Source organism: Mirounga angustirostris, unplaced genomic scaffold, assembly GCF_029215605.1.
Source record: "Mirounga angustirostris isolate CCGP_5_RB_7025 unplaced genomic scaffold, mMirAng1.0.hap1 SCAF_10, whole genome shotgun sequence".
Classification (NCBI taxonomy): Eukaryota; Metazoa; Chordata; class Mammalia; order Carnivora; family Phocidae; genus Mirounga; species Mirounga angustirostris.
In genome coordinates this window covers 100,202,109-100,221,850 of record NW_026991718.1, presented here as the reverse complement: position 1 = coordinate 100,221,850, position 19,742 = coordinate 100,202,109, and the positions used below count along the sequence as shown (strand labels likewise).

Here is a 19,742-nt window from a genome sequence, read left to right as displayed (position 1 = left end):
TATCTTTTATTTAAAATCAAAGGCCACCGCTCTGATGAATTGCAATTCATTAAAGACGTCTAGATAAATCACTTTCTCAATGATGCAATGACTTAACTTTGTAAAATCCAGAAGAAGGTGTCAGCAAATATAATCATCAAATGAATGTCAAGCATCATCAGATACTTGAAAAACTTCAAGCACAGCCGCATTTCTCAATCCCTATGGTTTGACAACAGGTTCAGCAAGACCTGCTCCACAGGGTACCAGCCTGTTAGAAAATATTGCAGTGCAATTCTGTGTTCACACTAGATCCAGAGAGTCCCTGTAGCTCCCCTACAAGTACATCCCAGACATTTCTGGCCCATCCCCAGAGATTTTTACTCCCACGTGAAACAAAGAGGGTTCAGCAAGTTGTAACTGTAAAGAATTTTAAGACAAATGTCCAAAGGTTTGCATGAATTAAAAATTGCCCTTTTGCATCCACATTTTGCATCCTGATATGATAGCAGGATTCACCCAGAGAGACTTTCTTCTGAGTAATTTGAAGGATGAGTTCCATTAAGGTCACTGGGTATGAGTTTTGTCCAAAGCAAACAGATGGCCCAAGCACTGGTTTTCCTGTTTGGACCTGGGTGAGTCCAAACTCAGAGAGCTTTCATTGGGGTTTCCCCGGGAACTTAACATATTAGCCAGCAGCTTGTGAGATGGTAATATTAGACCAGTGATTCTCAGCCTATGCTGCACATTGGACTCACCTAAGAAGTTTTAAAAGAGGTTTTGGAGAAAGGGGAAACCTCTTACACTGTTGGTGGGAATGCAAGTTGGTACAGCCACTTTGGAAAACAGTGTGGAGGTTCCTCAAAAATTTAAAAATAGAGCTACCCTATGACCCAGCAATTGCACTCCTGGGTATTTACCCCAAAGACACAGATGTAGTGAAAAGGAGGGCTGTATGCACCCCAATGTTCATAGCAGCAATGTCCACGATAGCCAAACTGTGGAAAGAGCCGAGATGCCCTTCAACAGATGAATGGATAAAGAAGATGTGGTCCATATATACAATGGAATATTACTCAGCCATCAGAAAGGATGAATACCCAACTTTTACATCAACATGGATGGGACTGGAGGAGATTATGCTAAGTGAAATAAGTCAAGCAGGGAGAAAGTCAGTTATCATATGGTTTCACTTATTTGTGGAACATAAGGAATAGCATGGAGGACATTAGGAGAAGGAAGGGAAAAAATGAAGGGGGGTGGAATCGGAGGGAGAGATGAACCATGAGAGACTATGGACTCTGAGAAACAAACAGGGTTTTAGGGGTGGGGGTAGGGGGATGGGTTAGCCCTGTGATGGGTATTAAGGAGGGCACGTATTGCATGGAGCCCTGGGTGTTACACGAAAACAATGGATCGTGGAGGATCACCACATCAAAAACTAATGATGTATTGTATGGTGACTAACATAACATAATAAAATTTAAAAAAATAAAATAAAAAAATAAACATCTACAGTAAAGAGGAAAAAAAAAGAATTGTTAAGTTTCCCTGTTTTTGAGTTTCCTATAAATGTATTCCTAGCTTAAAAAAAAAAAAGAAGTTTTAAAAGCTACTAATACCTGGGCTTTACCCACAAATATTCTAATTTAATTGATTGGTGATTCACCCTTGGTCAGGTTCAGAAAAGCTTCCCAGGTGATTCTCATATGCAGAAAGTCAGAAGCCAGTATTTTAGAACAATGCTTCTTGACCTTTCCTGTGCATACAAATGGTCACTCCCTCACTTCTTTGACTTAACTATCTACTAAGAAATCAATAGCTTTAAGCCCAGCAGAAATGGCTGGCTAGTGAAATCCCCAATCTCCCCAACCAGACTTCATTCCAAATAGCCCCTGGCCGCTTCTAAAAAGCAAATGCACCCTCACAAGGGCTGAATATTTTCCACGATTGCTTCTAGCAGAAAACTATGTGCCATAGGTTGGAACAACAACTCTAAAATCATAGTTCTAGAAATATTTTTTGAAATAAGACCATCAGTAAAATCAGATCACAGCCTCAACACAGTGAATACTCAGATAGGTCAATATTTATCTGGATATATGTATCCGAACATCCAAATAAATACATATATATACATATATATATATACATGTTACACACACATACATAACTTCTGCTGTGTCATTAAAATGTTAGTTAAATCATTTTTTAGTTCTTTTACAATATAGACTTTGCTTCCCTTTGCAAGAAGGAGTCTACAAATAAGAGGCAAGCAGAATTCATTATTTTTTTATTCTACCAATTATTTATTTATTTATTTACATTTTGTTCAATTAGCCAACATAGTGCATCATTAGTTTTTGATGTAGTGTTCAGCGATTAATTAGTTGCATATAACACCCAGTGCTCATCATAACACGTGCCCTCCTCAATACCCATCACCCAGTTACCCCTTCCCCCCGTGCCCCTCCATTCTGGAATCCTCAGTTTGTCTCCTGCAGTCCAGAGTCTCTCATGGCTTGTCTCCCTCTCTGATGTCTTCCCATTCAGGTTTCCCTCCCTTCCCCTATGGTCCTCTGCGCTATTCCTTATATTCCACATATGAGTGAAACCATATTGATAAGGTAGAGCTTTGCTATGTACACCAACTATTACTAAGCCAATGTATGATATAGGTAGATTATGACAAGTACTAATGAAGAGCCCCTTCTCAAACCTGTATCTTTTTTTTTCCTTTCCTTTTTGTTAGGAAATAACGAGCAAAAGCCTCCTTCCTGTCTTTTTCATGCACTTAATTACACATAGGTTCATTTGCACCCATTCTGTCTTTTCCTTAACATAAATGGGATTGTATCATACACACTGTTGTGTAACTGACTTTTTTTTTCACCTAACTATGTCTGAAGATTTTTACATGCCAGTACAAGTTTATCTCATTCCTTTTAATACTTTGCATGATGGTATTTCATAATGTGGGTATATGATTATTTATATTATCATTTTTTATTATTTTATTACTTCAAATAATTCTTCAATGAGCAGCACATGTATTTATTCCAAGATAATTCCCAGAAGTGGCTTTCTGGGTTCAAGGAATGTGTATTTCAACACATTTTTATGAGAGATTGGCAAATTGCCTTTCAAAAAAGCTTGCCCAACTAGACTCCAGTCAGCAGTACCTAGGAGTGCTTGCTGCCTCACTAGTACTTGATATATTGATATGATCAACATATTTTTTACTTTTGCCAGGCTGATAGATGAACATTTTTTGTTCTTGTCTTAATTTGCATTTTCCTGATTAACAGTGAAACTGAGCTTCTTTTCATATGATTATTAGTACTTTATACTTACTCTTCTTGAATTGTCTATTCATATCTCTTGCTCTTGATTTTATTAAATTTTTTTTCTCACTGATTTAGAGGAGCTTTTTCTATATATCCATCTATGACTAATTTGTCTATTAAATAATTTTTGGTATTTTTCTAATTCTGTTTCTTGGCTTTTAATTTTTTCTATGTTCTATTTATCCATATTTACATTTTTAATTTTTAAGTCATATGTATCAGACATTTTCTTTTGTTTTCCTTATTGTTAGTTTTTGCTCTTTGGGGAGGGACAGTTCATCATGTTTAGGAAGGCATTTTTTTCATCTTTTTTTTTTTTTAAGATTTTATTTATTTCAGAGAGCACAGGAACCGGGGGGGGGGGGTGGAGGGACAGAGGGAGAAGGAGAAGCAGGCTTCCCGCTGAGCGGGGAGCCCGATGCGGGGCTCGATCCCAGGACCCCGGGATCACGACCTGAGCCGAAGGCAGATGCTTAACCCACTAAACCACCCAGGTGCCCCAGGCATTTTTTTCATCTTAAAGTTAAAACAAATTTTCCTACAATTTCATTCAGTACTTTTATGATCTGTGATGTATTTATGCATTAATTCATAAATTCACCTAGAACTTATTTCTATGTGCTGTGTGAGGTCGGAGGACTTTAAAAAAATTATTTAAATTCTAGTTAGTTAACATATAGTGTAATATTAGTTACAGGAGTAGAATTTAGTGATTCATGACTTACATATAATACTCAGTGCTCAACATAAGTGCCATCCTTAATACTCATCACCCTTTTAGCTCCTCCCCTGCCCACCTCCCCTCCAGCAACCCTCAGTTTATTCTCTAGTTGAGTCTCTTGTGGTTTGCCTTCCTTTCTTTTTTTCCCTTCCCCTATGTCCATCTATTTTGTTTCTTAAATTTTACATATGAGTGAATTGGATGGTATACCTCTTACTCTGACTGACTTATTTTGCTTAGCATAATACATGCTCCATTGCAAATGGCAAGATTTCATTCTTTTTGATGACTGAGTAATATCCCTGTGTGTGTGTGTGTGTGTGTGTGTACCACATCTTTATCCATTCATCAATCAATGGACATTTGGGCTCTTTCCATAATTTGGCTATTGTTGATAATGCTGCTATAAACATTGGGGTGCATGTGCTCCTTCAAATCAGTATTTTTGTATCTTTTGGGTAAATACCTAGTAGTGCAATTGCTGGGTCATAGGATAGTTCTATTTTTAACTTTCTCAGGAACCTCCATACTGTTTGCAAGAGTGGCTGCCCCAGTTCGCATTCCCATCAACAGTGTAGGAGGATTCCCCTTTCTCCACATCCTCACCAATATCTGCTGTTTCTTGACTCATTAATTTTAACCATTCTGACAGGTGTGACATGGTATCTCATTGTGATTTTGATTTGTAGTTCCCTGAAGATGAGTAATGTTGAGCATCTTTTCATGTGAGGAGGACTTTCTTTTTTAAAAGAGAGTTTTAAATTGTCTCAATATCATTAATTGAATTTTTACCCACTGATTTGAATTACTATTTTTTAGATAAATTTGGAAGTTTTTAGGTAATTCTTAAAGATTTTTTCTCTGTGTACACTTTAGCATTAGCTTGTCAGGCATTGAATTTTTTTAAAGAAACTTGCCATTTTAATTGTTAATATATATTATTAAATCTATAGCTATAGGCTAACTTCGGAAAATTTGACATTTAATAATATTTAGTCTTCCCATTTAGAAACATGATATGTCTCTCTATTTATTTAGGTATTTCTCATGTCCTTTAATAAAATTTTATAATTTATTCTAAGGTCTTATATTTCCTTTTACGATCATTATTTGGGTATGAATTTTTGATGGTGGTACTATTTGAATATTATCTTTTTTCTCTATCCCATATTCTAATTAGTTATTGATGGCATATCTGAAAGCTATTGATATTTTCATATTTTAATTCCAAAGGCTACCACCTTAATGAATATCTCTCCTTAGTTGCCACAGCTTCTCAGATAGTTGTATTGGAATTTCTTGTAATTTTCCATGCGTGCCATGAAAAACTGAACATTGTCTTTTTAAGTCTATTAGAACAAACCTGCTAACTATGTAATTTGGATCCTCTAGACTTACTTATTTTTTGTCTTCTCACACTTAAAATTTCTGAGAAATGTGTGTTAATGTCTTCCACTGTGATTATGGATTTGTTAGTTTTTCTTTTTCTTATGTGTTTCAGTGTAACTGTCAGATACATGGGTTATGGCTCTTACAGTTCTTGGTGGATTTGTTCCATTTATCTTACTTTACCTTGCATTCTGTCATGTCTGATATGAATATTTATACATCTGCTTTTTCTTCACCAGTCATCTCTTTATTTCAGTCTTCATCACTTTCAGAAAATATAGCCTTCTTATAAGCAGCATATAGATTTATTTTAAATCAAATATGAAAGCTTCTGTGTTTTAATAAAATAATATAAGCTATGAACAATTACTTTCTTGAACCATAGGAGATTGCTGTTTTTGTAGGTCAAAAACAAACATTGGCAATTCCTTATAGTTAAACCTAATACTATAATTACTCATGTGTTTAAACTTATTCCTGCCTTTATATTTAATATTTACATTTTCTGTTTTTTTTTTAATTTTAAGTACTTTTCCTTTCAATACCTTTGATACATTTGATTGAATTTTCTTTGTTCTGCATGTTTTTTCTCCTTGTCACTCTTAGGGAGTTGTATATAGCATTTCTCCCTGCTATTTTTTTAATGGTTCTCTTTTAATATTTAACACATATATAAAGAATTTAGATACAGTTAGTGAAGAGAGTCTTCCCCAGACCAGGAGAAGAATTTAATAATATTTCATTCATCCACATACCCATTTTCCAGGATATCTTTTGTTTATTAATTTTTAGATTCTGTTTCTTTATACCTCATATATAAAACTACTTGGGTTAAACTATAGCCCATCAGTTTGTTCACTCATTACTTTTCCTGGCATCTCCTCTTCCTCCTTAATTATTTCATTGTTTGTTTTGTGAGGTACATGCTCAATTATTACAGAAAAGGTCTGTGGAAGTTAAACTCATGACTCCTTACGTATATTGGAACGTTTTTATGTGGCTTTCTCATTTGATTGCTGGCTTGGTTGAGTAGAGGATTCTAAGTTCAAAATCATTTCCTTCATAATCTTTTTTACCATTGTCACCTACAAAAGTCTGAAGCAATCCATTTCTTATTCCCTTGTATGTAAACTGCCTTTCTTCCTTCTCTGAAAACACTTGAGGTTTTCCTCTTTATCACTGGAGAGGTGAAATTTAACCAGTACCCAGTAGATCATTTACACCTTAGTATTCAAATCTTTCTCCCTTTCTGGAATTTCCCCTTACCCCTCCTCCTCCATCTTTTTAAACTTTTTTTTTCCTCCTCTTGCACTTCTCCTTCTTATCCTCCTTTTATTCAATCTTGCAACTCCCATTAGAGAGATATTGGGTCATCTGAATCTGTCTTACATATCTCTTGACTTCCTTCATATTTTTTTCTCTATCCTTTCTCATCATGTCCTGGAAAACTTAGTCAATTGCTATCCTAGCTTATTAATTTGCTTTTCAGCTGTCCAATATACTTTTGAACTGTTGATCTTTTTAAAAGATGCATTGTTCTGTTGTTTGTCTCAAAAGACAAATATATTTTAAATTCTTTTTCTCTTTGCTCTATTAAGTCTTTTCACTAGATGTTAGTTCTTCTGCTTGTTGAATTTGGTACCTCTTATGCTAATTTTCCTTAAATAGCACTGACACTTTGTTTTATGTTAATTTCTTTTTTTATTTAAGAATCCTTATTTTCCTACATATTCACCTATCTTGAGTGATTGAAGAAGGGAAATGGAAGGAGTTGCTAAGACCAGTAGCTTGTGTTCTTGCAATGTGGACTCCCCATTTCTCTACATTGGGACATTGCTCTTCCATTCCGTTCCTGGTGCCTAGCAAGGTGATTTGTCCTGTGGACAACACAACTGCTTCTTACTTATTAACACAATAAAAAGAGGACAAAGAGATCTAGCTCCTCACTTAATCACCCTGACTATCAACTTCTTATGGCTTTTGACTCTTAGCTTTAAACTCCCCTACAGTTAGCTTATGTCCACACCAATCTTCTCAGCAAATGTTTTAGAATTATGGTATCCTATGGTTTTACTTCTCCATTGATCAGATCTTATTTGTGTTCTATCTTTTGTGATGCTTCAATATTTCTGATTCAGTAATGATACTCTCGATTGTCTTTATAGGCATTTATAAATTTATTTTGTTTCTTAAACATCTTTTGTCAGTTCAGAGGACTTTTAGATGAGTGGTAGAATACTTACAAGCACTGGGTCTACGGTTTTTATTCAAATCTCCCTCTATTTTCTTAATAGACTTAAACTTAGCCATCTTGACTTTGTGCTTCTCATACTACAAAGAACTGTTTATGATACATTGTCTTTTCCAACAATAAAGAAAACATGAACATATTTTATTGTTATTCAGAGCTCAACCCTGATAGGAGAAATGGCTGTTCCCAAAAGGAAATAGTGACATAAAATGAAATAGGTGAGAACAGAAGTGTAGGTGAAAACAAGTGTTAATATGAGCAAAAATTAGTCACTGGTGTTAGATAATGATTTTTTCTCTCTCTACAAATTCATGATTCTATTTCCTACTGAATAAGCAGGTATTTAAATCAAATAAAAAGGAGCATCCTTCCAAATTCGGTAGTATTTTTTCACAATAAGCCATAGATATGTTCTCTTCACTTCCTTATAAACACCTAGCCCTGTAGCATGGTTATTGAAAAGAGCACTGGTTTTAGAACTGTAATTCCGTTTGTCCACTCAAATTTTCTGACTTTCCACTGATTCGTCTATAAACATTGGATAGAAATATGTATAACACTTGAAAAATTATAAAGTATCCTACAAGCTTAAAGGTGGAAAAAGAAAGATTGTCATATTGCAGTAGAAACAAAGACATTTTTGTGGCTGCATTTTTAGATTTTGCTCAACCCTCCTACACCCCACCCTCCAAAATGATTTTGTCCTTATGGCCCAAGTTTCACTCTCACATCTAGCCATTTGTGTCAGGAAGAAAAATAAAGATAGTGAGTAGGCCAAGTGACAAGTTGTATCTACAGATAGATAAAGGTATGTCCTATTGCAGTGCTCCTGTTTTTGCAATATCTAGTCCAGTTTCATTTTCTGGTATAACGAAAATGCTGTGGGAGGCTTACCTGAGATTAGAGGACATTGACCTTCGGAAGGTGTTGATTGCTCCTGAAGAAACCTCACTGGTACTCAAAGGAATGGGGTGGGATGAAAATACACCCATGCAGAGGCAGGAAGCATCACAGGTGCAGAGGAAGAGCAGGACAATGCCGCAAAAGAAGGCAATTCTTACCCAAACCAGACCTTGAATTCTAAGTAGTTCCCTCTCAGGGACACACAGACTGCTGAACTTGTGTTTCAGATCTGGGTTAGAACTCACACCACTCACAAAGAAATGGCTCTGCATGGTTAAAAAAAAGAACTGGCCTATCCCTTTGACAGAGAAGTTTCAGGTACTTAATTACTAAAAAATTATATTGAAATGAAGATCATTCCCTACTACAAAGTCTTCTCTGATCCCACAGAATAGGTTAGAATCCCTGTATCTTGCCTTGAAAGCATTTGTCTCAATAAAAAGCTGGCTGCCCATTTCCTCATAGATAGAAAATCTGGATCTCTGAGCCAGGAGCCAGAAAGTTTGGGCAAGATGGAGTATTTTCTCACCTTCCCTCAAGAGGCCATGATAGCATATCTTTATGAGGCTCGAGGATGAAATGCCCTAGGTTGTTTCCTCAAGTAACTGCCAAGTTCCTAAAGATGCGTGGACATTCCTCCATGGTCTGGCAAACTGTTGGCCTTAGCTTTCCATATTGTGGGTCATGGTTTTTGTTTTAACTGGAGTTTTGGAGGGAAGCTTGCACAAGTGGGGAAGGTGCCAGCCTCAAGTCACTCTGAAATGACTGCTGGGAAAGTGAATGAAGCCAGAGGCTGGCCAGAGTTCAAGTCACTCACCTTGCTGGGTCTGATTTTCCTCACATGTCAAATGGGTGCTTGAACTCTACAACGTCTATGTCCCCCCTGCCCGGTATCCTGTGCATCTTGTGGTTCTATGTTGAAATTAATTTGGGGGGGCACCTGCATGGCTCAGTCAGTTAAGCATCTGCCTTCAGCTCAGGGTTTGATCCCAAGGTCCTGGGATCAAGCCCAGAATCAGGCTCCCTGCTCTGTTTCTCCCTCTCCTTCTGCCATTCCTCCTGCTTGTGCTCCCTCATTCTCAGGGTCTAGCAAATAAATAAATAAATAATTTTTTTTAAAAAAATTAATTTTGTTTTAATATTGTAGACATAGTATTTTGGTTTTCCTACCTAAAGCCAAGTGTTTTTCCTAAGCCAACTGTTAACTTTATTTTGACTAAGATTTCTCAAAAAAATCTAAAACTAAAATTCCATTCAGAGTCTAAAAATAGTACTTACAACCTACTTCTCTATTTTCTCTTGATAGTATGAATTTATATGTCATTTCAATTAAGGAATAAGAAATTAGAAATAGAAGGACACAAATAACATTTGGGGATATGGAGTAATCCATAAGTCAGTAAACAATTTGAAAAAAAAAAAAAAAGAAGAAGAAGAAATCATTTGGAAAAGATTTTCCTAAAATTATACAATCTCCTTTTCTCTCAAAAATATGTCCATTTCCCTCTTAGAACATAAACAGATATAATTATCATAGCTTTGTAGCTTTAAATCTTACTAAAACTTCTATCAGGATACTTAGCTATTAGAGGACAGATACATTTGGTATGAAATTTTCAACTTACAGATGTAACCAGTAAAGTTACCCTTTCCATCCTCCAAATTTGCATGCAATAGATAGTCCCCAGTTATGCGCTGGGGTTGTGGTTATAAACATTCTTTTTTAAAGATAACCACAACTCCCTCCCCAGAAATGATGCCATTGCCACTGAAAACCTAGTGATGTGGCAAAACAGACTGTGGCTTGGCTGCAACCACCAGCCACCAAAGCCTGCAGATTCTATATATTTTCCTCTGGAATGGATCAGTTCAAGAGATGAGTAAGCCAAACCAGTAGCACAAGAAGGTCTTCCACAAAGCCTTAGCCCTGGTCCTCCTTGTTCCCTCAGGAAATTAGCTTTATTCCATAATAGGAAGGAGACCAAAGAACTCAAAAAGGATGGAAGAATAAGAAAGCTCCCTCCTGGTCATTCAGTGGTTCCCTATTGAGTCCAGAATAATGTGTGAGTTCTTCATCCAGACCCTTAAAGGTCCCACTTTCTGTGCCCAACTGGATATTGCCACCTTAACACACCACAGGGAATAGTAGTGGGGTGGGAGCCATTATAGATTAGAGCAGAGTGACAAGATCTGCCTTATGTTTTATTTTTACTCATTCTCCTCAAAAACACCCTACACTTCCAGCACAGACCCATTCAGCCTGAGTGCCCTCTCCAAGCATTCCTGCCCAAAGCAATCTCATTCCACCTTCAGTGCCCAGCTTCAAGACCCCTCCTAGGTAGACTTCCTTGATTTCTCCAGCAAGATGTGACTCTCCCTCTCATTCTAATCTTGCAAATGCCCAAAGTACTTGGCTTAGACCAAGGTTTTGTATTTTCTGCCTTGTACTATCAAGAGTTAGATGACCAAAAGTTAGATTATGTTTTGCTTTGAGCCTCAGCTGGATTGCAAATGCCTTAAGCATGGCTTACATTTTATACAGCAAAACAGCACTGTTACTTCAACTGTGGGAGAAGCCATGTGCCTCCACAAGTTCATCAACTCAGTTTCTAGGCCCTCGGCTATATGACAGCCAGCCAACTGCCAAGAGTTTTGCCAATAGGTCCAAGATCAAGTTCATCCACATTTCTGAAAACATGAGTAGGGATATTCATGTTCAAAAAGTTAAGACCAATTATCATCCAACCACTTTTCTCCAGCTAAACTCCTTTGACATACACATCTATTGTTACTTTTCAGATGGAATCCTGCGGGGATTCATTGGGTCCACCACTCATTTGGGGACTTATCTTGTGTTGCCTTTATCTTTGCTACCTTTCTGTGCCATATTTTTTACTTCCTTCCTCTAAAATGTAAGTTCTTTAGGGATGGAGGCCTCACAGAGTTCTTTGTGGACCCACATGTCCCCTTACCTATAGGCCCTTGCACCAAAACTATTTGCAGGTGGACTATTTGCATGGCTCTTCCAGCCTTCAATTGCAAATAAAATACAAAAAGCAGGAGACCAAAGATAAACCACTGCCTCTGTTGTAACAGGATTTTGTGCCGCTTTATCAAAACTTTGAGAATTTTTACACACGGAACCTGTACATGAGAATCAGAGACAACTGGAACCGGCCCATCTGCAGTGCCCCAGGGTCTCGGTTTGATGTGATGGAGAGGGTGTCGGATGACTACAACTGGACATTTAGGTGAGGCAGCCTACTGGAGGGGCTTGGTTGAAAGAAATCCTTCCCAGGAAATCCTAGCATGGGCGCCAAATTACAGAAATGATGAACACCAAACCATGGAATTTGCTGGTCTTCCATCACTGAGGCCTTTGCAAGCCCTCATAATTCCAGTGAAGGAAGTCACGGTAATTCAGCTGCTAAGGGTGGCTATGTTAGATTAAAATAAAGCCTGTGTCAGAAAGTGCAGGATACACAGAGCCAGCCAGGAAGAGCCTTTTCAGCCTTATTGACAAATTATACCCCCCTACTTCTTGCTGAAGGAGACAGTGATGATCATGGCTCTTCCTCACCTAGAAAGTTCTTGCTGGAATTTTAACAAGAACACAGGTATCACAGAAGTGAGCACCCAAGGAAAACCAGGGCTAAATAATACTCCATGCCTTGTGATACCTTTTTCCAATGCTCTGCCCAGCTTCATTTTGGGGTTACTGTCTTCCAAGGGCAGACCATTTTGTGTTGACAGCAATTCACATCAGAAAGGAAAAAGAAAATATATGATTGGGGACAGACCCAAGATCTCCTTGTAAGAGTCTTTTATGGGGCACTAGGATGATGTTAAATGAGAAAGCCCTTTGTGGTCTTCTCTCTGCAGGTTCACTGGAAGAATCATCAAAGATGTCATCAACATGGGCTCATATAACTTCCTTGGCCTGGCTGCTAGTTACGATGAATCTATGAGGACAGTAAAGGAAGTTTTAGAGGAGTATGGCTTAGGTGTGGCCAGCACCAGACATGAAATGGGTATGTATGTTCACCATTTTGAAATTTTGTCCAGCTGGGCCTCAGATTCTTTGTGGCAACTTCTCAAACCTAAACCATATCTAGACTATGTACCTCAAAAAACTGTTATAAATTGCAAAATGAGAAAGGTATCTGAAGGACTTTTTGGAAATTTCAAATATTATGCTCTTGCCAGGCAGTTTATTAATTACAGGTTTTAATTCTCCAGAAAAAATAAAAAGAGATCTTTCTTTAGACCATATTACCTAAAATAGCAACTATTGTGCCTCTTCCATCTGGCCCTTTTCTGGATCCTTCCCACACTTCTTTTTTTTAAAACAGCTTTAGTGAAGTATAACTGATATTGTTAAAAACTGTACTTACTTAATTTATACAATTTGATGGGCTTAGACATATAAATACACTCTGAAACTATCACCGCAATCAAGGTAATAAACATGTCCATCACCTTGGAAAGTTTCTTTGTGTCCCTGCTTTTTGTGGTAAGAACACTTAACATGAGATCTACCCTTTCAATGAATTTTTAAAGTGCACAATGCAGTATTAATTATAGACACAATATTGTACAGCAGATCTCTAGAACTTACTCATCTTGCATGACTGAAATTGTATATCCATTGAACAACTTTTTGTTTAGATTTTGCTCTTTCTAATGATGTCCATCACTGATCTTACTTTTGTATTTGGATATTGCCCATCACTGCTACTAAAACATAAGCTTCACGAAGGGAGGGATTGAATTGGCCTTGTTGTCTGTCATGTTGAATGAATGAGTGAATGATGAATGAATGGGCAAGGTGAAACAGACTGCCTATTTGTTTCTCTTTTAGCTGAAACATTTTTCTCTTATTCAAAGGAGTGAAATCTGTGAGAAGGAAACTTCTGGTCCTCTCCACCTCAGGGAGAAAGAGTGACGCAAGCTTCCTCCTATAGAGTGTCTTGCTATTCCTGACACAGTGTTTTCTTATATGTCATCTCATTTATTCCTCACAAAAGTCCTCTGCTCAAGGAGGCAGCACAGGTGATGTTATTTCATCTTCTAGAGGAAAAAATAGGATCATAGTGACTAAGTGATGTCCCCCCAGTGGCTTGTTAATCATACTAACTCCCAGTCTAGCTAGCTTCTCCTAAGACAGCAGTTTCCCACCCAGAATGATATATGCATGGTTTACCATGTCAGTTTCAGGCCAGTCTAAGAACCCAAGGTAAATCTACTAAAAAGGGATTGACCATTAATGAAAAATGAGGCACGTGCCCCTCTTAGATATCCAGTTGACAAAAGAGCATTAAAAACCCATGCAACAAAGAACAATTTAAGTTGAACAAAGTAACTTTTTTAATCCACACATTCAGTTAACATTTAGCGAAAGCTCCCGAGTTTATAAGTGGTTGACCAGGTTTCTTAAGAAAGGCATCTTACTTATATTCATTTTGAGGCAGGAGGGCTGCAGATATGAGCAGAATGCAGAAGGAAGGTTCTAATTCACTTAGCAGAACTGGGTCATCCATGATACCCCATTTGGGATGGGGCAGAGACTGGAAGACTACCCCCAGTCATAAAAGATATGGAGTCAGTAAGCTTTGGGGATATTTCCTCTGGTGCTGGTGATACCCAACACCAGGATTGTTAAAACCTCCTCAGTCACAGCCAGCAGAAGCTAAACCTGATACAGACAATGGTTTCCTTCCTATGGAAGCCAGATATGGAATAGGAGTTCCTGATTCTGCAGACTCAATGAACCAGAGAAGCCAGGCAGAGACGAAAATCATAGTTTCAATTGCCTGCAGCCTAAGTTCTTTCTCCACTTCCTCAGCCTTCTGAATGGCTAGACTTTTAATGTTTACCTGCTTCACTTAGTCTCTGGCTCAAGCTCTAGGAAGATTTTAACAGTTTTCAAGGAAACAGTAAGAGAGCAAAATAGAAGCCACCCATACTAATTTTAAGCAAACAGAAGAATTGATAACAAGGATGGATATGAGCAGTCAGAAAATAAAGAAGTAAACGGGGTGCATTTTAAAGTATTGCACAACATAAGCAGTAACCTTATCATAGCATACAAGAATTAGTAGCATAATTTTGAATGCCACTTATTTCAAGACATACAAATAACTTTTAGAAAGCATAAGCTATCTAGTCTTAAGAAAATGTTGAACAGTGCCAGCGGACTGTCAGTGAAAATTTGAGAATATAGAGACTTACCAATTTAACAACCAAAAATGCTCCTTGAGGAGCCCAAAGTAAAAGTTTAGGAACATTTAATCACTTGAGTACTTTCCCAGAGCTTTTAAAAATAGTTTCCAATGTTCTAGAGGGAAAAACACACAAAAATCATATTACAAAATAGGAAATTAAACAAAAAAGAAATCAAGAGGAAGTATTTAAAGCACAGTGAAAGGATAGAAGACCACACACAGTATCTTGGCCAAAAATATGTGAGAAGAACATATTTGCCCACTGAAAGAAAAGGACTGAGATTTTGCCAAAAACCCAAACTCAGCTACATGCTTTAATCACAAACAAATACAAGTAAATTTAAGTTATTCCCAAGGATGAAAAGTAGAAAGGTAAGTCCCAGCCAGACATCTGGTTCTCACCTCCCTGCTGCAACCACCACTAAAATGAACTCAGTGCCCCAGAGGCAAGTCAGTTCAATAAAAAGCACAACAAACAAAGAGCTCTAGAATAAAGTTGTGTGTCCAGTCTGCATCTGCAAAGGCTAGGACTGAGCCTGAAATACAGCTGAGCTGTAAGGAATGAAACATTTCCAGACACATACATACAGAATTGCAAGTGCTGTTTTTAACATGTGGAATGATGTGCTGCTGTTATTTTCATGTACAACTAAAAAATACTGGCATACAGAATTAAGGGAGGCTTTGACGGTCTCGTGGTCAATTTAACTTTCCATAGGCTGATGGAAGGGATGGTGCATTTTTTTGATATCCTAAATATGCAGCAGAGTGAAATGGAAATTTGGAGTCATAATCAACCATTTAAAATGCCTGACACATTTTTAATTCTTATCCTCTATATTCATGGGTGCATTTTTATTAGAATTCTCCTTGATATGGGCTGTCTCCTTCAAATTGTGTGCCATATGTCATATCTTTGGAAATTACAGCCTAGTTTTTCCTAATAACTTTCTTAATGTGCTGTGAAAGATTAGAAATCTTTGAGTATTGTTGTGTGTGATATTACGTTGTGAACTAGTGAACTCTAGACTGAACAGCTTATCAAAAGTTGAAGAGACTGCTGCTCAATATCCTCTTTTTAAGGTGGCTTGCTTCCAGATTTTTAGCTGCAAAATCACTTGAATAACTGTTCACAGATTCTAAAATTACATGGATTTTTAGATTTTCAGCGCCAGGATTGAGAATTGTTCATGATGTCTGAGTATTAACAGAAAACAATAATCAGTAATATCTCCATTATGCAAGGTATTTCCACATAATTTTGATCTTTGAATTTCTTTGAATTTTTGAATTTCTTTGAATTTCTTTATCGGAAAAAAAACTATTTAATTTTTCTCTATGTGGAAGGTGTTTGTCTGAATATCTTGGTTGGACAATGAAAAATGTAATGCAGCAGCCCCTGAGGCAAAGTAAATGCATAATTGCTTGTTCTTCTTCATATTAAGCCAAAAAATAAAGAACAAGCTGAAACTTTAAAAAATAAACAACATAAATGTGTGGTACAAATGCAAACAAAAAGGAAAGCAGAAGATTAGCTTAAAGTTATTAGTTGTTATTAAACATAGGAAGAGACTCACCTTATAAAAATTATGTGGAGAGCCCATAATGAAGACAGATTCAAGTCCTATATCTTCTATGCATCAAGTAACACAGTGCAAACATCGATGGCTGTTATTTTTCTGTACACCTGGAAATTAGGAGAATGAATTATGAGAGGCTTTGAAAATCATGTGGGTCAATTTAACATTCTACAGGCTGATTATAAACAAAAGCAAGACAAATAAAATAGTGATAGGAGACCACAAAGTACCTTCCAGTCCTTGAAAAGTAAAGAAGGAAAGAAGGAAGGGAGGGAGAGAGGAAGGAAGGGAGGGAGGGAGGGAGGGAGGGAGGGAGGGAGGAAGGAAGGAAGGAAGGAAGGAAGGAAGGAAGGAAGGAAGGAAGGAAGGAAGGAAAGAAGGAATGAAGGAGGGAAGAAAGGAGAAGGAAGGAGGGGAGTAAGGAAGGAGGGTAGAAAGGAAGGAGGGAGGGAGGGAAGGAAGGGGAGGAGGAAGGAAGGAAGGAGGAAGTGAAGGAGGAAAGGAAGATATAAAACATAAAGGACACTAACAATGCAATTACTGACTTCCATTTAATATTTATATATTGAATTAAGAGCCTTAAAACATATTACCAGTATACTTCATCTTTTTAAATACCTAGTGAATTTTCACAAAAATTTACTATATTTTATGCCACAAAGAAAATCTCATTAGATTCTGAAAAGTGGAATTTACATAAGTCACATTCTTGGATCACAGTGAACTAAAGCTAAAAGTAAATAATAAAATTAGAAACAGTTCCTTTTTAAAAAAAAATCTCTGGAAGGTTTTAAAGCCCTTTCCTAAGAGACTCTTGAATCAAAAGGGAAATGAAATTACATTTACATCATATTTAGAAACTAACAACTGTGAGAACACCATAGGGTCCAGCTAGTTCTGTAATCAGAGGAAAATATATAGTCTTACTTTACTAAAGAAGAAAGATTGAAGCTAGCAAACTAAGCTACCCATGCAGTAAGGAGTAAAAGTAAGCAAAAGTATTGAATTATTAAAAATAAAAACAGAAACTTATTAATTAGAGAAGAATAATTTCTATTGGGCTGAGGCACCTGTGTTTTAATAAGTCACTAGAGGTGATTTCGGTGAGCAGCAACAAGAGTTGGCAACAGCTGAACAAAGTTTGACAAACAAGCACGTAGTGAAAAAACGTATATAAGGAATTGACATTGCAAATCAGTGTACTCAAATAACAAGATACCATGATCAAGTAGTTCATTTCAGTAACTATGAGGATAGTTAGCTCAATAATAAGGCAATTCATAACATTGAATAATCCTAGAAGAAAACATATGATTATCTTGATAGATGACACTAAAGCATTTATAAAATTCAGTATCCGTTCCTAATACAAATTTTAATAGAATAAAAATAGGAGATTCCAGAATGCAATAAAAACACCTACTTCAAACAAAGAGACGGTACTATGGTGAGCACTGTGAGTTATGTAAGACTGATGAATCACAGACCGGTAACCCTGAAACAAATAATACATTGTATGTTAATAAAAAAAATTAAAAATAAAAACAAAGAGACTGTGCCATATTTTGTGATGAGATACTAGAAACTTTCACTTAAAGTCAGAAAAAAAGGTGAAGATGCGTTTATCCACCGTTTTTAATAACCTGTGGAAGTACTAGACAATAGAATTTCATTTTTCATTCTTTAAGTCGATAAATATTTATTGAATAACTACCTTGTGACATAATTAGAAGTATAGACATAATAAGAGGTAAACTAACCATTATTTGTAGATAATCTGATTGTTCACCTCTCTGGTTTTCAAACTGTGATCTGTGAGGAGCAAAGGAGACCTCTGCAGGGGCTCTTCATGGGGCCACCATCAATATGAGAGGGAGCTGAGCAGGAAGAACAGAGCTTGGGTCTACTTTCTTCCAATTTACATATTTGAATAATCAAAAATTTATTAGAAATAAATATCCAATAAAAAACTTAATAAAGACCTACTGCATGTAAACCAACTTTTATTTTATTTATTTATTTATTTTATTTTATTATGTTATTTTAGTCACCATACAATACATCATTGTTTTTTTTTATTTTATTATGTTATGTTAATTACCATACAATACATAATCAGTTTTTGATGTAGTGATCCACGATCCATTGTTTTCGTATAACACCCAGTGCTCCATGCAATACGTGCCCTCCTTAATACCCATCACCGGGCTAACCCATCCCCCTACTCACCTCCCCTCTAAAACCCTCAGTTTGTTTCTCAAAGTCCATAGTCTCTCATGGTTCATCTCTCCTTCTGATTTCCCCCCTTCATTTTTCGCTTCTTTCTCCTAATGTCCTCCATGCTATTCCTTATGTTCCACAAATAAGTGAAACCGTATGATAATTGACTTTCTCTGCTTGACTTATTTCACTTAGCATAATCTCCTCCAGTCCCATCCATGTTGATGTAAAAGTTGGGTATTCATCCTTTCTGCTGGCTGAGTAATATTCCATTGTATATATAGACCACATCTTCTTTATCCATTCATCTGTTGAAGGGCATCTCGGCTCTTTCCACAGTTTGGCTATCGTGGACATTGCTGCTATGAACATTGGGGTGCATATGGCCCTTCTTTTCACTACATCTGTGTCTTTGGGATAAATACCCAGGAGTGCAATTGCTGGGTCATAGGGTAGCTCTATTTTTAATTTTTTGAGGAACCTCCACATTGTTTTCCAAAGTGGCTGTGCCAACTTGCATTCCCACCAACAGTGTAAGAGGGTTCCCCTTTCTCCACAACCACTCCAACATTTGTTGTTTCTTTCCCTGTCCATTTTTGCCATTCTAACTGTGTAAGGTGGTATCTCAATGTGGTTTTCATTTGAATTTCCCTAATGGCTAATGATGATGAACATTTTTTCATGTCTGTTAGCCATTTGTATGTCTTCTTCAGAGAAGTGTCTTTTCATATCTTCTGCCCATTTTTTGACTTGATTATTAGTTTTTTGGGTGTTGAGTTTGAGAAGTTCTTTATAGATTTGGATACCAGCCCTTTATCTGTAGTGTCATTTGCAAATATCTTCTCCCATTCTGTGGGTTGCCTCTTTGTTTTGTTGACTGTTTCCTTTGCTGTGCAGAAGGTTTTTATCTTGATGAAGTCCCAAAAGTTCATTTTTGCTTTTGTTTCACTAGCTTTTGGAGATGTATCTTGAAAGAAGTTGCTGTGGGCGATGTCAAAAAGGTTACTGCCTATGTTCTCCTCTGGGATTTTGATGGATTCCTGTCTCACATTGAGGTCTTTCATCCATTTTGAGTTTATCTTTGTGCATGGTGTTAGAGAATGGTCGAGTTTCATTCTTCTGCATGTG

At 37.0% G+C, this 19,742-nt stretch overlaps 1 protein-coding gene across 1 annotated transcript in view; it reads left to right on the top strand.

Moving 5' to 3' along the window:
* SPTLC3 (serine palmitoyltransferase long chain base subunit 3) overlaps positions 1 to 19,742 on the top strand; it is a 147,179-nt gene that overhangs the window by 38,845 nt on the left and 88,592 nt on the right. Inside the window, exons 3-4 of the mRNA XM_064572816.1 lie at positions 11,687 to 11,841; positions 12,473 to 12,621. Of these exons, the coding sequence (XP_064428886.1) occupies positions 11,687 to 11,841; positions 12,473 to 12,621 (304 nt within the window). The remainder of the gene's footprint in view (positions 1 to 11,686; positions 11,842 to 12,472; positions 12,622 to 19,742) is intronic.